Source organism: Moschus berezovskii, chromosome 22 (genome assembly GCF_049115385.1).
Source record: "Moschus berezovskii isolate FMDL1 chromosome 22, NW_MosBer_1.0, whole genome shotgun sequence".
In the NCBI taxonomy this organism is placed as follows: Eukaryota; Metazoa; Chordata; class Mammalia; order Artiodactyla; family Moschidae; genus Moschus; species Moschus berezovskii.
Window position 1 is genome coordinate 47,969,017 of NC_142481.1, and position 18,037 is coordinate 47,987,053.

General features: G+C 38.0%; 1 protein-coding gene across 2 annotated transcripts in view; it reads left to right on the forward strand.

Annotated features, from left to right (window-relative positions):
• The window catches only part of ITFG1 (integrin alpha FG-GAP repeat containing 1), a 308,578-nt gene that overhangs the window by 9,459 nt on the left and 281,082 nt on the right, over nt 1-18,037 (forward strand). For both annotated transcript variants that reach the window (XM_055412847.2, XM_088830526.1), the window contains exon 5: nt 710-784. In XM_055412847.2, coding sequence (XP_055268822.1) covers nt 710-784 — 75 coding nt within the window. The remainder of the gene's footprint in view (nt 1-709; nt 785-18,037) is intronic.

Below are 18,037 nucleotides of genomic sequence, written 5' to 3' on the forward strand. Positions count from 1 at the left end.
CAGATAGCTGTTAGGATTCTGATAATGATATAGATACTATCTTGGGGACTAAACGATGTACACCCACATTCTTGCTTCCAGTGCTGCCTTTTGTACCGTTATTAAAATCATAGTTGTTCATCAGTAGGTCAGTGGCTATGAGAAGTCTGAACTTTAATCTGTGGATTAATCTTTTAAAGGTTGTCAGCTTGATTTCTTTTATAATAAGGTGTTTTTCCTTGTTGTTACAATATTCAATGGCTAGTAGAAATTTTTACACCATCTTAGGGATTACTTTTATGGGTTATTTCCCCTGAGCCCATCTGACTAAGGAGGAGGGTCATGATTCTGAATTGCAGTCTCCTTATTACTCAGAGATAGGCTAGACTATGCAGAGGCTACGGAAAACACCAAAATCTCACAACAGAAATTTATTTCTTGCTCATACTTCATGTCCATTGTGGATCACTGATAGTCTATGCTCTTTTGCCCACACTCAGAGTGTCTTACAGGCCTGATTGTCTGTGGAGCTGAGCCATCTGAAACACATTCTTATTGCCGAGGTGGCTAGAGGGTCCAATAACAAAAGTTAAACTTGTCACTTCTGACATTCAATTGACTGCAACAGATACTGTTGTATGTTTACCACACCTACCCAAAGTTTTTTTTTTAATTGGAAGTGAGAATTTAATAGAATACCTGCTTAATGTTTTTAATGTTTTCTTTTCAGCTTCAATGGTGACTTAATTCCTGATATATTTGGTATCACAAATGAATCCAGCCAGCCACAGATACTATTAGGAAAGTGAGTAAATATGATTATAATCATGTAATTAATTGTACATGTTGGTGCTAGAGGGACTGTGTATCTGTATGAACTGATTGCTTTTACCATTGGGGGGGGAACCCCATCTTATTGGAAATCCTTAATTTTTAAAAGGACATTTGGTCAACATATAAGTTTCCTCAAACAGTATGGATTTGATCTGCCACTGGTTTCTGTGTAGAGCCAGTTTAATCATTTTATCCCTCTGGAAATTAGAGATACAAACTTTGCAATTCCCCATTTAAATATTGGTTCATTAGATGTTCTTAGAAATGGAAAGATTTAATGTGAATCCTATGGATGGCTGCCATCTTGATTGATTTCTCCACCTTACTCATGTTAACTCCCATATGTTTACTGATAAGCCTTGTTCCTTCTGTGTTCAAAGAGCAATTAATAATTGCCTGAAAATGTAAGCATTTCTCTCTAGGCTCTGGAAACATTTCCGTGATACTCTGTCCTTGACCAATATGTGTGCTTGTGCATACCCAAGAATGCCACTCTTAGGGAAAACTGCCTGTTATCTTGTGATCTGAAGATTTCCATTATAGTTCCTCTAGATTTGAAAAGAACTGTCCTCCTAACACAAGAAAAGATACTTTTCATGAGGTACCTTCAGCTTGGTTAATGTTTTCTATATTTGATGAAGTACATATTTTAAGAGTACAAAATGCAGTTTTTTTTTTTTCGCTTTCCAGCAAGTGCAGGGAACCATTTTTATCAGTTTGTCTTCCCAGGTACTATAAATATAATGAATTTTCCTTCTGTGTTTTGGAGAAGTAATGTATTTTTATGATTAGCTTTCAAAATGTGATTCACAGGCACAAAGATGAGTAAATTGTCAAAATTTGAGCTATTCTGAGGCGAAACTGTCACATTTTCTATCCCTTTTCTTTTAAAGTTCTCAGTAAAGAATATGAGTGTTTTTATGCTACTCATAGTGACCTTTTAAAGACTTACTGTGACTCTTTAATGAAAAACCCGTTTTTCCCCTCAAACTTTGACAACTGTCTGGAAGAGCACACTGCTTGAGAGACCAACTGGATGTAGATCTTGCTTTGCCTCTGCAGCCATGTCTGAGAGGCATTGAGTGTGGATGTGGTGTGGGAAGTCACAGGCCACTCCCTTGCTTGTTTACCTTGGGTAGACGTGTGATTGAGAATGTGGTTGTGATTTCTGGTCCGGTTTATTGTATGGTAATCTCTGTTATTTTATGATAATCTCCATTTTAGTGACAGAAATACTTGGAATATCTTTAATATAATGTGGCTTGACCTTATGAAGTTTAAACTTATGAAACAGCTATTGTAGATAATTGAAAAATGACAACTGTCTAGAAAAAAATAACTACCTAGATATTCTGTGATAACGTCATAAATTATCTATTTGTTCTGAACTCTAGATGAGAGTTTTTTGATCCTCTGATGCTTCTTTAAAAACTTACTCTGCCTGAAAATATATTCACTTTTATTTTTTATACATTATATTCTGATATACTACAGTATACTGGAGTAGTACTCTGCTGTTTCAAGATATTTATCATTTAAACTTCAGTTACAGATTAAACAATAGTGGCTAACCCTATTATACATAACAAGTTTGTATCCAAGATTTGTCCTGATATGACCTTTTAAAATGAAGTTACGTAAATTGGCAGCAAAGAATTTCTGTCAAGAGCATTGTTAGGATGACTGTAGCTAGCATTATCATGATTTAGACAAAAGAAAGCTGAAGATTTTTCTATTGGGGCAAGCATTAATATGTTACTAAAATAAGATAAATGTATTTAGTCATATCCATTATATAAGTTACAGACATGTGATTAGGTGCATAAGTTGAAAAGCCATCGGTATTAACATTTTGGACTATTTGTGTGACTTCGGTTTGGCAGTGCATTCCTATCTATCAAGAAATCAAATCTACCTTTTCCTTTTTAAATATTGTGCTTATTTATGCCTGACCCCAAGATTATCTTAATCAAATTTGACTCAAACCTAAACTTTCTGGAAAATTTTGCAATGATCTTTGAATAGAGTGCTAAGTATTCCCATGGGATTATGCTGAAAAGCCCACGGCTGTAAGTGGCCCAGTACAGGCATGGAACATGGAAAAAGGAGACTCCCCACAGGTAAAACTAACGTGATCTGGAGTAAGGGTGCAGGTGGTCAGTCTAAGCCAGCAACAGAGATAGGTAGAAGAATCCCTTTTACTTGGTACACTGGAGTTATCTGATAAGGACAGAAATGGTGCTAAATCTGCTGAGATGCCAGAAATCATTGAAGTGTGTTAAATGTGCAAAGGTGAGGCTTCAGTTTGCACCTCCACCTCACTTCATAATGACTTGAAATAATGTAATAATGTGCCGCATTATTTAGAAATAACACCTAGCTATTAAGTGTTAGAGCAGCTTTTGCAATGATGTGAAGTTATCGTTAATGAGCATTTTCTGTAAAAGGGTATTTGAAACTGATGTTGCATAAACGTTCAGAATATTGTTTTTAGTACTGACGTGAAAACACTTGTACCTGTAATTTTAATCAAAGCCAAATGTAATGTTGGTCTGTTCAGATTTTCTATGATTCATATACAGAATTCAAACATAATACTGGGTCAGGCCCAAGGTGTACACCTGGGAATATTAATGTAGGTATGTGACAAACTTTTGCCATACTCTTTACTTCACAAGCATCTGCTTGAATATTTTGAATGAATATTTTTAACTTAGTTATGGGTGGATATTTTTCCTCCATTAGCAGAAAACACTATCTTCTATTTAAATATAGGTGTTTAATCTCAATTCAGAAATCCCTTTTTTGTATGTAACCATATAAACTTCTCACATTATAATCAATGACTGATTTATTAAATCAGCATTCATTTTTACTGCTGATTTTATTTGCTTGCTGGAGCATTATAGAAAATACTGCCAATATTTATCTTAATGAAATAATATTTTTCATGTAAATCTATTATTTAGAAAAAATATGAAAATTAAGAGATTTATAACACAAAAGGAAAACAAGTAAAAGCTCTCACGAGAGCTTTTAACTTTATTATCAGCATTAGTACTCATAATCTTAACAGAAAAGCTAGCTCTGAGATGATTCATATTTTCCTAGAATTCCCCTACCAGCCCCTTCTCTTTCTCACCTTATACACCGTATGTATTTTGAACATTGTTGTTGAAATCTATTAGGACTTGAGAAATAAGGTTTTTATTGGTACTTGCATAGAAACAGAGCATCAGTTTTCTAACTTTTCTCTTCCTAAAGAAACTGTGCTATTGGAGATGAATTCACTAATTCTCTCTTTTCTCTTCTAGACCTTTTTTTTTTCCCTCAAAATTAAGCCACAGAAATAGTGAAAAGCTTTAGCCTGATGCCTTAGAATTGTACATGCTGTCATTATTTCCAGTGACATGTTACTCAAGGATTCATAATTTTATTTCCTGGAGTCCTATCAGAAGCTTTGAGGAGTCAGTTAAATGACCCCTGATTCCCTGGTGATTTATCATACTGCTTTGTTTTATGTTCTGGTTGGCAGTGTTGTGTGTAAGTGAACTTTTGATTTTTTCTAAGTGAATTTAAGATGTTAGTCTTAAAATTTACTCGGTGTTTTTAGTTAAATGTTACATTTTTTAGATGTGTTTCCTTTGTAGTAATATTTCAGAAAAAGAGCTTCTTTTGAGTTTCTGTGTGAGTAAATTCAACAATAATAGTTCTTCATGAATATTGATGAATTTAAAAGTGTTTTGAATTCAACATATTTCTATTAGTATATATCAAAAAATTTGTTTCCTTCTTTGAAATGAAAGCATTTTCTTTTACTTATTACTTTTTGCATATGTAACAAGCACAGTTAGAGCAGCTTATATATAGAGCAAATTTTGAGTAAGCTTGGTATATATTATCATTTTAATTTAGAGTAAAATGAATCAAAATAATTTGTAATTCCTGAAACTGCAGGTTAAGTCCTCTTTCATTAGCATCCTCTTGCATGATTTAAGAATGTATATGCTGTTGAAAATGCTCTACAGATACTTGGGTTTTTAACAGTCTGGAGGCCTCGGCTCTGAGCTACATGCAGTTCCCTAAGTTCCATAGTAGTCCTGAGTGGAGATGGGAGCCTGTGGTTCTCCTCAGACTTCCAACTCTTCTGTCTCCCTGACCTAGGATTTCTCTCAGGTATAGTATTACCCTATGGAGGTAGGAACTTTTGGACAAAGTAAGGATATGACTCAAAGAAATCTCCACATTCTCTTTTACGAATGTAAGATGCTGTTTCTTAGAGGTCCTCAAGATTTATCTGGTCTGTCCCACACCTTTGATTCTAATAGAGGTCCAAGAGTGAATGAATAACCCATCAACTATTTGCCAGAGTAATTCGTTCTCCAGAGATGCTTCTCTTCCCACTCTTCTCTCATGTATCCAACTGCTCACCATGCCCCTCCTGAGGAGGCATACTTCAGGTTGTACAACTTATTGTGCTCTTTAAGGCTTGGGGTTGGATGGGGAACGATGAGAAGAAAGAAAATCTCAAACAAGCCTATTTGGATTTTTAAATAACTACTTAGTAACTCTGGAGTTGGCAGTTTGCATGAATTATCTCATGTTTTTCTCAAACAGATAGCTCTGTAGCTCAAGAGGCTCTCAAGGAGCCAGGTAATTTAAAGGTTAAGTGACCATTGCAATATATAAATGAATGGCAGATCTGGCATTTGAATCTTGGTCTTCCAAGATTGTGTTCTTTCCTTCAATTATGTACAGCCATTACCATTGTTCTAGTCACAGGGGGCCTTGGTGGTGCGCCAACATGGTTAGCTCAGAATTACTCATAGCATAGTGGTTGTTTTCCAAGAAGGAACAATACAAAGGCAATGGCAAGCCATTCCAGTACTCTTGCCTATAAAATCCCATGGATGGAGGAGCCTGGTAGGCTGTAGTCCGTGGGGTCGCTAAGGGTCGGACCCGACTGAGCGACTTCACTTTCACTTTTCACTTTCACACATTGGAGAAGGAAATGGCAACCCACTCAGTGTTCTTGCCTGGAGAATCCCAGGGACGGGGGACCCTGGTGGGCTTCTGTCTATGGGGTCACACAGAGTCGGACACGACTGAAGTGACGCAGCAGCAGCAGCAGACAGAAGCTGGAGATCTCTTTAAAGCCCAGTCCTAGCAGTAAAACAGCATCACTGCTGCATTCTAATCAAAGAACTAGCTAATATTCTAGGGAATTTGAGGATTATGGACTCTCCCTGTTGATGTGAGATGTCTTAATTGAAATGTACAGGAGTATATGGGATAGGAAATAATGTGGCCATCTTTGGAAACACAGAATAGTGGGCTGTGTTTATTTACTTTACAATAAGTGAAGACTTGCAAAGGAATGTGCAAACACAGATCATTTAAGCAGCTAGATCCTCAGGTTTCATAGGTACTCCTACCTAAAATTGATGAGCCTGAGTATGTACCCATTATCACTGTAACTTTCTTCTCCTTCATATAAGAATGCCGTATTCCTTGAGGCTTCCCAGTGACTCAGCAGCAGAGAATCCACCTACAATGCAGGAACCTCAGGAGACATGGATTCAATCCCTGGATTGGGAAGATCCCACGGAGGAGGGCATGGCAACCCACTCCAATATTCTTGCCTGGAGAATCCCATGGTCAGAGGAGTCTGGCTGACTACAGTCCATAGGGTCACAAAGAGTCAGACATGACTGAAATGACTTAGCACACCATATTCCTTACCCTTCCTCAGTCTCACAAATGGAACATTTCCAGTGGAGTAAAAACCCATAGGGCACCAAACACAGATACAGTAAACTAATAGAATCTCCAGGTTTTTCTCTTTCATAATACCTTCAGATGAAGCTTGGCAGCAAAAAGAGCACTTTGATCCACATTTAAGATGTTCGGAACTCAGGTGTGCTAGAGAAGGGTTGTGGGAGTAATGACAGCTTTTGTTAAATAACTTGGCCTCCTCCATTCCCTGACTGCTGTCAAAGAATCTAGCAATTACTGAGAGAGGGTCCTGGGAGAGCATAACAAAGAGTATCCATAAGAAACACCAATTTCAACAAGCCAACCTTTTAGCTATTTCTTAGTACTTTGTCCCTAAGACACATAATTAAATGGAAAGAAGGTACTTTTCATGCCAATGTAGTTTTGGATCATGACAATGATTGTTTCAGGTGTGACTGGAATATTCTCAAGGACCACTAAACCTATGGATAAAACTTTTACATAATTTATTTCATTTTTGGTATGCATTTTTATAACATAGCTAAAATCTATTTTATCAAATCATATCAAGAAAATTCCATTTAAAGTCAAATATCTTATTTTGTCTTATGAAATGTTTATTCTTTTCTTTCTCGTATTGATAGAAAATAAACTTACATGTTGGTTCCATGAGTGAAATAATTTTTTGTAGTGCATACCTTTTTCCCTTATTAAAGTCATAGGGGGAAATGTGGTATGTCTAAAGAAATAAGAAAGAAATGGTATTATTTCTCATTTTTATGATTCAGTTCAGTCGCTCAGTCGTGTCCGACTCCTTGCGACCCCACGAATCACAGCAAGCCAGGCCTCCCTGTCCATCACCAACTCCCGGAGTTCACTCAAACTCATGTCCATCGAGTCGGTGATGCCATCCAGCCATCTCATTCTCTGTTGTCCCCTTCTCCTCCTGCCCACAATCCCTACTTTTATTTAATTACTCCAAAAGCCAGATTCCAGAGTTCAATATTCACATACATTTAATCGACTAATACATTTTTATCATACTTACTGTATTATAAATTATTTTAGCTGTACTTCACATTGCATTGCTTTAAGTTCATTAAAGATAAACAGCATGTTACTTTACTATCTTATTCTTATAACCTGTTATGAAAATTGTGAAATCAGTTTTATCAAAATTACCTTGTTTTAATCTTGACTGCTTTTAGTAATCTTTCCTGTAATATATAATGTGTACTTTTCTCAGCAGTTTTTATATTATTCCTTGAAACACTTGTTAACACATTTGTTTTAATTGAAAAAAAGAGATCAAACTCTTAACACAAACTAACCTTCATTTGGAGATTGGTTTGACAGTGAGGACTGGATTTGTTTTTTGGATCTTACGACAAACATTTTCCATAAGTTGAATAAGGTAAATCGGCAGCAGTAATATTTTTTTTTACTTTTATTATGGAAAAATTTTAACATATGGAAAGGTGGAGCATATGGGACTATGAATTTGCATGTAATATACCAACTAAACTCAGCAACTCTTGGCCAGTCTTATTTCCTTCACAACTTTTCCTTCATTTCCCTCTCTCACTCCCTCCCCTGACATTTTTTAATCTATAAATATTTATGTATATACTTCTAAAAAATAAAGATGTTTAAAAAATACATAATTACAATGTATTTATTATACCTAAAAAAACTTAAGTTTAATTTAATATTAAATTTCCAGGGAGGTTGTAATGAACACACATGAACAAGATTTCTTTAATATCTGTATCTAAAAAAGATGAAGGAAAAAATATAGACTTTATGCTGAATACTGTCTCATTCTAGCAATTTCATGCTATTTAAAGATAAGTAGACAGAAGACTCTTGAAAGTCCCTTGGACTGCAGGGAGATCCAACCAGTCCATTCTAAGGGAGATCGATCTTGGGTGTTCATTGGAAGGACTGATGCTAAAGCTGAAACTCCAATACTTTGGCCACCTCATGCGACGAGTTGACTCACTGGAAAAGACTCTGATGCTGGGAGCGATTGGGGGTGGGAGGAGACAGGGACGACAGAGAAGGAGATGGCTGGATGGCATCACCGACTCAATGGACATGAGTTTGAGTGTACTCCGGGAGTTGGTGATGGACAAGGAGGCCTGGCGTGCTGTGATTCATGGGGTCGCAAAGAGTCGGACACGACTGAGCAACTGAACTGAACTGAACTGAAACTAATATTTTAAAACTCTGTTCATCTCTTCAAAAAATGGATTTCCAGTAAAATTTTACCTGTCATTTAAGAAGCTATCAAAGCATGTGCATTTTCATCAGTTGTACAGTAGTAGTTAAAATAACCTCAGAGAATTTTTTTTAACACCTGAATACATGAAGCCAATTTGAAGACGTACATTTCTTGGAGATATATTTCTACATTTCTTGGAGATGATAGTGTGATCATTGAAATACCAGATATAAAAACAGTTTACATCATCATAAAATTTTGTAAGAAAATTTAAAGTACAAGCTCAAGGATAAAAGGAAGAGGAGTTTTTTATGTGGTTTATGGGTATATGTGGATGATGGTGGGTAGCAGTCAGTATGGTATCTATATTCCATATTCCACTGAATACATTTTTAAGGATAATTTTTTTTTGTATTGAAGTTTAATTGCTATACAGTATTGTATAGGTTACACATGTGCAATATAGTGATTCACAGTTTTAAGTGTTATATGCCATTTATAGTTATTATAAAATATTGGCTCTGTTCCCTGTGTTGTATGTCTTCGCTTTTACTCCCCTGCCACTGTGTTGTCCCTCCTCCTTTCCACTCCCCACTGGTAACCACTAGTTTGTTCTCTGTTATATTTGTGAGCCAACCTCTTTGTTTTTTATTAAATTCACTAGTTTCTTGTAGTCTTTAGATTCCACATACTAGTGATATCTTACAGTGTTTATCTTTGTCTAACACATTTTACTTAGCATAATGCTACGTTTCGCTTTTTCTGGATAAGTAGGTATTCCATTGTAAGTATATGTGGTTATGTGTGTATACCCTTTCTCACACACAAGCGCACATACATATATATAAAACATAGATCACATCTTTATCCGTTCATCTGTTAGACACTTGGATTACTTGCATATCTTGGCTTTTGTAAGTAATGCTGTTATGAACATGTATCTTTTTGAATTAGTGTTTTTATTTTTTTAATATATATATATATCTGGGGTGGAATTACTGGATTATATGGTAGCTTTATTTTTATTTCTTTATAATTTTTTAAAATTTTATTTATTTATTTTGATTGGAGGCTAATTGCAATATTGTAGTGGTTTTTGCCATACATTGATATGAATCAGCCATGGGTTTACATGTGTTCCCCATCCTGAACCCCCCTCCCACCTTCTTCCCCATCCCATCCCTCTGGGTCATCCCAGTGCACCAGCCCTGAGCACCCTGTCTCATGCATCAAACCTGGACTGGTGATCTCTTTCATATATGATAATATACAAGTTAATAAATTTTATGTATTTATTTTTGGCTGTGCAGGCTTTTCTCTAGTTGCAGTGAACGGGGCTACTCTCTAGTTGTGCTGTGTGGGCTTCCCTGCAGCGGTCTCTCTTGTTGTGGAGCACAGGCTCTAGGCACTCGGGCTTCAGTAGTTGTGGCTCTCGGGCTCTAGAGCACAGGCTCAGGAGTTGGGGCACACAGGCCCAGCTGCCCCATGACATGTAGAATCTTCCCAGATCAGGTATCAAACCCATGTCTTCTGCATTGGCAGGCAGGTTTTTCACCACTGAGCCACCAGGGAGGCCCAACTCTATTTTTAACATTTGAGAAACCTCCATACTGTTTTTCCCAGTGGCTGTACCAATTTACATTTCTATCAACAGTTTGCTAGGGTTCCCTTTTCTCCACATCCTCACCAACATTTCTTATTTGTGTTCTTTTTGATGATAACTATTCTGACAGGTGTGAGGTGATGTCTCATTATAGTTTTGATATACATTTCTCTGATAATTAACAATTTTGAGCATCTTTTCATGTGCCTTTTGTCCATCTGCATTTTCTCTTTGGAAAAATGTCTATTCAATACTTCTGTGGCAGAGTCAGACACGACTGAGAGACTTTCACGTTTTCTTTTGTCTTTGATTAATTGGCTGTAAGTACGTAGGTTTATTTCTGGGCTGTTTTGTTCCATTAGATAATCATTTTATTTTAAAAATATCAATAATTCTAACAGATTTAAGTATTTACATATTTTGTAGCTATTTGTGGCTCAGATATTCAGTCGTGTCTGATTCTTTGCAACCCCTTATACTATAGTTTGCCAGGGTTCTCTAAACATGGGATTCTCTCAGCAAGAATACTGGAGTAGAGTGCCATTTCCTCCTCCAGGGAATCTTCCCGAAAACCAGGGATAAAACCCATGTCTCTTGTGTCTCTTGACCTGGGAAGATATTTAACACAATGAAAATACTTACATTGCTTTCTTAGAAATGAGATTAAATGTATTAAGGGATATATCTGTATTTAGTTGCTCAGTCGTTCCTGTAGGAGTCTTTGCGACCCTTTGGACTGTAGACTGCCAGGCTCCTCTGTCCATGAAATTTTCCAGGCAAGAATCCTAGAGCAGCTTGCTATTTCCTGCACCAGGGGACTTTCCTGACTCAGGGATCGAAACTGCATCTCCTGTGTCTCTTGCGTTGCAAGCAGACTCTTTACCTGCTGAACCATCAGGTTTTTCTAAATTCTTTTAGAGCCTGGAAAGGTTGGGGGCGGGAGGAGAAGGGGACGACCGAGAATGAGATGGCTGGATGGCATCACCGACTCTGTGGACATGAGTTTGAGTGAACTCCGGGAGTTGGTAATGGATAGGGAGGCCTGGCGTGCTGTGATTCATGGGGTCGCGGAGAGTCGGACACGACTGAGCAACTGAACTGAACTAAACTGAACTGAGCAAAAATGTTTTAAAACCGCTGGACTAGGCAGCTTGGAGAAATATATTAGACCCATACTGACCAGTAGAGCCATCTCCTAGTAACTGCTTTTACCCGAGTATCTTAAAAACAACTCAGTATAAGCTGTGGAGAAGGCAATGGCAACCCACTCCAGTACTCTTGCCTAAAAAATCCCATGGACTGGAGGAGCCTGGTAGGCTGCAGTCCGTGGGGTTGCTGAGAGTCAGACATGACTGAACGACTTCACTTTCACTTTTCACATTCATGCATTGGAGAAGGAAATGGCAACCCACTCCAGTGTTCTCCCCTGGAGAATCCCAGGGACAGGGGAGCCTGGTGGGCTGCCGTCTATCGTGTTGCACAGTCGGACTCGACTGAAGCGACTTAGCTGCAGCAGCAGTATAAGCTGATCATTGAAAAGTGGGCGGATTAGCAGTCATTTCTAAGAGCTGTTACTATAGGCAACTAAAAGCTACAGTTGACATTAATTACATTTAAATTCATTCTTTGACAAATGCTGTTCTTTGAAATTGAGGGTGATGATGCCCAGAAATGAACACTTTGACATAATTATGTTTCCTGTGGGGCGATGGCAGGGAGGAGGGTGGCGGACAAATAACTGAAATTTTCTGTAGAGGTTAGGACATCTTAACAGATAGATTCATCTTGGCTCTCATAACTGCCCACTTTTTCATCTCTGCTGTTTTTCTCCTTTGTCATCAGAGCAGTTTGCATCTGTGACCTTGCCCTTTAAATGGAGTTGAGGAAATTATAGTTTATATGGGTATAGTTGCTTTAAAAATATGGTGTCTGCTTTTTTGTCGTTGTTTGTTTTGTTTTTACTCTGCTAGGTTTCTGTTGCTGTGCAGGTTTTTTCTAGTTGCTGCCAGCAGGGGCTACTCTCTAGGTGCAATACATGGGCTTCTTATTGTGGCAGCTTCTCTTTTTGTGGAGCCTGGGCTCTAGGGCACATGGGCTTTGAAAATTGTGGCACGTGGGCTCAGTAGTTGTGGTTTCTGGGCTCTAAAACACAGGCTCAAGCAGCATGTGGGATCTTCCCAGACAAGGTGTTCAACCTGTGTTTCCCTCTTTTAGCAGGTGGATTCTATTCCACCGAGCCACCAGGGAAGTTTCCTGGCATCTGTTTCGTAGTGAAAAACTATTTTGTATACAAAGAGCAGCATTAAAAGCAAGAGGAGAAATGAATTTTATTTTCAGCTATTTAAATTTTTAAACAATTTAATTCTGTTGAACAACTACACATACAGTTTTCAATCATCTTAAAATGTACCACAAAAGAAACAGAATCTCTTTCTCTCTCCCCCCACTTTGGTTTGGTAAGTCATCAGAATGGTAAATAGACACTATTTGTAAAATAGACACTTATAGATAAAATAAACTCTTAAGGATCTGCTAACTGCCTTTTAAGAGATATTAATGTAAAAAGTGTAAAACTTAAAATATTGTCAAGAACTTTAATATTGATTTGAAATGTTCAAGATGGCAATATTACAGTTGATGTTTTGGTAGGGTTTGCAAACTCAAATGTCTGATGGGGCCCAGAGGGAAACCAGAGTGAGTGAACAGTGTGGAAAGGCTGGACCTTGACCTGCCTGCAGGCACTCGCTATGTCTGAAAAGGGCCAGTTGATTGCCAGAGTTAATATTTCAAAAGAAGCTGGAAATGTTAATTTTTATTTAAAATAAGATTTTTTATTTGTTTTACTTCCGAGTTAAAACTTTTAAAAATAATGTGTAGGTCAAATAAAATATATCCTTAATCTGCATTTGGCCCATAGTCTGCCACTTTATACTGTTTGCTGTCTCATTACTCTAGATTCTTCATTTGAAATGTATGTTTTGGTAAATAGCCCATAGGAGAAAATGTCAAAAATTAGTAGTTGAAGTTTTCCAAAATTCTAGCTATAACTTATTTCAAAGCAAACCTATAAAAAATTCTGTGATAAATTAAATCAATAACTTTGCGTTTTAATTAAAGACAGCCACATGATTAGCCTCATAGAGCTCATCTATGTAAAAGTTGTGTTTTCTTAATTCCTTTTTGGCCTATATTTACAAGCTTGTTGGCAACCTGAGAAAACTCTTCTGAAATGACTTTATGTTAAATTTGTCATAGACTCTCTAGCCTGAGACTGATTATTTTTAATGTAATCAGAACAGTATAAAAAGGCGAAAAGAGATGACACTGAAAAAAGAGATGACACTGAAAGATGAACTCCCCAGGTCGATAGGTGCCCAGTATGCTACTGGAGATCAGTGGAGTAATAACTCTAGAAAGAATGCAGAGACAAAGCAAAAGCAGCACCCAGTTGTGGATGTGACTGGTGATGGAAGTAGAGTCATATGCTATAAAGAGCAATATTGCATAGGAACCTGGAATCTTAGGTCCATGAATCAAGGCAAATTGGAAGTGGTCAAACAGGAGATGGCAAGAGTGAACATTGACATTTTAGGAATCAACAAACTAAAATGGACTGGAATGGGTGAATTTAACTCAGTGACCATTATATCGACTACTGTGGGCAAGAATCCCTTAGAAGAAATGCAGTAGCCATCATAGTCAACAAAAGAGCCCAAAATGCAGTACTTGGATGCAGTCTCAAAAATGACAGAATGATCTCTGTTCGTTTCCAAGGCAAACCATTCAATACCATGATAATCCAAGTCTATGCCCCGACCAGTAATACTAAAGAAGCTAAAGTTAAATGGTTCTATGATGACTTATAAGACCTTCTAGAACTAATACCCAAAAAAGATGTCCTTTTCATTATAGGGGACTGGAATGCAAAAGTAGGACGTCAAGCAATACCTGGAGTAACAGGCAAATTTGGCCTTGGAGTACAGCATGAAGCAGGGCAAAGACTGATAGAGCTTTGCCATGAGAATGCAGTGGTCACAGCAAATACCCTCTTCCAACAACACAAGGGAACACTCTACACATGGACATCACCAGATGGGCAACACCGAAATCAGATTGATTATATTCTTTGAAGCCAAAGATGAAGAAGTTCTATATAGTCAGCAAAGACAAGACCAGTACCTGACTGTGGCACAGACCATGAACTCCTTATTGCCAAATCAACAGTTAAATTGAAGAACGTAGGGAAAACCACTCGACCATTCAGGTATGACCTAAATCAAATACCTTCTGATTATACAGTGGAAGTGACAAATAGATTCAAGGGATTAAATCTGATAGAGTGCCTGAAGAACTATACATGAAAGTTCATGACTTTGTACAGGAGGCAGGGATCAAGACCATCCCCAAGGAAAAGAAATGCAAAAAGGCAAAATTGTTGTCTGAGGAAGCCTTACAAATAGCTGTGAATGAGAGAGAAACCAAAGGCAGAGGAGAAAAGGAAAGATATACCCATTTGAATGCAGAGTTCCATAGAATAGCAAGGAGAGATAAGAAAGCCTTCCTCAGTGACGAATGCAAAGAAATAGAGGAAAACAGTAGAATGGGAAAGTATGCAAACTAGTACAGCCACTATGGAGAACAGTGTGGAGATTCCTTAAAAAACTGGAAATATAGCTGCCATACGATACAGCAGTCGCACTCCTGGGCATACACACATATATACAAGCAACTCCTGCAGCTCAGCTCCAGAAAAATAAAGGACCAAATCAAAAAAATGGGCCAAAGAACTAAAGAGACATTTCTCCAAAGAAGACATACAGATGGCTAACAAACACATGAAAAGATGCTCAACATCACTCATAATCAGAGAAATGCAAATCAAAACCACAATGAGGTACCATTTCACACCAGTCAGAATGGCTACTATCCAAAAGTCTACAAGCAGTAAATGCTGGAGAGGGTGTGGAGAAAAGGGAATCCTCTTACAGTGTTGGTGGGAATTCAAACTAGTACAACCACTAAGGAGAACAGTGTGGAGATTCCTTAAAAAACTGGAAATAGAACTGCAATACGACCCAGCAATCCCAGTGCTGGGCATACACACTGAGGAAACCAGAATTGAAAGAGACACATGTCCTCCAATGTTCATTGCAGCACTGTTTATAATAGCCAGGACATGGAAGCAACCTAGATGTCCATCTGCAGACGAATGGATAAAAAAGCTGTGGTACATATACACAATGGAGTATTACTCAGCAGTTGAAAAGAATACATTTGAATCAGTTCTAATGAGGTGGATGAAACTGGAGCCTATTATACAGAGTGAAGTAAGCCAGAAAGAAAAACACCAATACAGTATACTAATGCATGTATATGGAATTTAAAAAGATGGTAACGATAACCCTGTATACAAGACAGCAAAAGAGACACAGGTGTGTAGAACAGTCTTTTGGACTCTATGGGAGAGGGTGAGGGTGGGATGATTTGGGAGAATGGCATTGAAACATGTATATTATATGTGAAACGAATCACCAGTCCAGGTTCGATACATGATAGAGGATGCTCGGGGCTGGTGCACGGGCGTGACCCGGAGGGAGGATAAGGGGAGGAGGGAGATGGGAGGGGAGTTCAACATGGGGAACACATATGTACATCCAGAGCGGATTCATGTCAATGTATGGCAAAACTAATATAATATTGTAAAGTAATTAGCCTCCAATAAAAAAAAAGAAAGAAAACTAAACATACCAAGGGAACATTTCATGCGAAGATGGACTCAATAAAGGACAGAAATGGTAGGGACCTAACAGAAGCAGAAGATATTAAGAAGTGGCAAGAATACAAAGAAGAACTATACAAAAGAGATCTTCACGACCCAGATAACCACGATGGTATGATCACTCACCTAGAGCCAGACATCGTGGAATGTGAAGTCAAGTGGGCCTTGAACAAAGCTAATGGAGGTGATGAAATTCCAGTTGAACTGTTTCAACTCCTGAAAGATGATGCTGTGAAAGTGTTGCACTCAATATGCCAGGAAATTTGAAAAACTCAGCAGTGGCCACAGGACTGGAAAAGGTCAGTTTTGATTCCAATCCCAAAGAAAGGCAGTGCCAAAGAATGCTCAAACTACCGCATAATTGCACTCATCACATGCTAGTAAAGTCATGGTCAAAATTCTCCAAGCCAAGCTTCAACAGTATGTGAATCATAAACTTCCAGGTTTTCAAGCTGTATTTAGAAAAGGCAGAGGAATCAGAGATCAAATTGCCAACATCCGTTGTATCATTGAAAAAGCAAGAGAGTTCCAGAAAAGAGTTCTGCTTTATTAACTATGCCAAAGCCTTTGATTGTGTGGACCACAAGACACAAGAAACTCTGGAAAATTCTTAAAGAATTGGGAATACCAGACCACTTTACCTGCCTCTTGAGAAATCTTATGCAGGTAAGGAAGCAACAGCTAGAACTGGACATGGAACAACAGAATGGTTCCAAATAGGAAAAGGAGTATGTCAAAGCTGTATATTGTCACCTTGCTTATTTAATTTATATGCAGAGTACATCATGAGAAATGCTGGATGGGATGAAGCACAAGCTGGAATCAAGATTGCCGGGAGAAATATCAATAACCTGACTTATGCAGATGACACCACCCTTATGGCCGAAAGCAAAGAAGAGCTAAGGAGCCTCTTGATGAAAGTGAAAGAGAAGAGTGAAAAAGTTGGCTTGAAGCTCTACATTCAGAAAATTAAGATCATGGCATCTGGTCCAATCACTTCAAGGCACATAAATGCAGAAACAGTTAAAACAGTGAGAGACTTTATTTTGGGGGGCTCCAAAATCACTGCAGATGGTGCCTGCACCTTTGAAATTAAAAGATGCTTGCTCCTTGGAAGAGAAGTTATGACCAACCTAGACAGCATATTAAAAATCAGAGACATTGTTTTGCCAACAAAGGTCCATCTAGTCAAAGCTGTGGTTTTCCCAGTAGTCATGTACGGATGTGCAAGTTGGACTATGAAGAAAGCTGAGTGCCAAAGAATTGATGCTTTTGAACAGTGGTGTTGGAGAAGACTCTTGAGAGTCCCTTGGACTGCAAGGAGATCCAATCAGTCCATCTTAAAGGAGATCAGTCCTGAGTGTTCATTGGAAGGACTGATGTTAAAGCTGAAACTCCAATACTTTGGCCACCTGATGCGAAGAACTGACTCATTGGAAAAGACCCTGATGCTGGCAGAGATTGAAGGCAAGAGGAGAAGGGGACGACAGAGAATGAGATGACTGGATGGCATCACCAACTCAATGGACATGAGTTTGAGTAAACTCCGGCAGTGGGTGATGGACAGGGAGTTCTGGTGTGCTGTGACTCATAGGGTCGCAAAGAGTCAGACGCAACTGAGCAACTGAACTGAACTGAAAAATACTTAAAATGCTTAGAATTTAAAGAACTGATGATTAATGGCATATCATGAAAAGAAGTGAACCAATAATTATTGGGCATAATTGAAATTATTTTAGTCATTTCTAACCTTGTGTTATATGAAAGAAAACGTGAAGTGAATGCTTGGTATTGAATTACTATACAATAAATGCTAAATATAATTTTTAATATATGTTAATATTTTGTTATCATGAGCCTATGTTATGGCGTTTAGATTCAG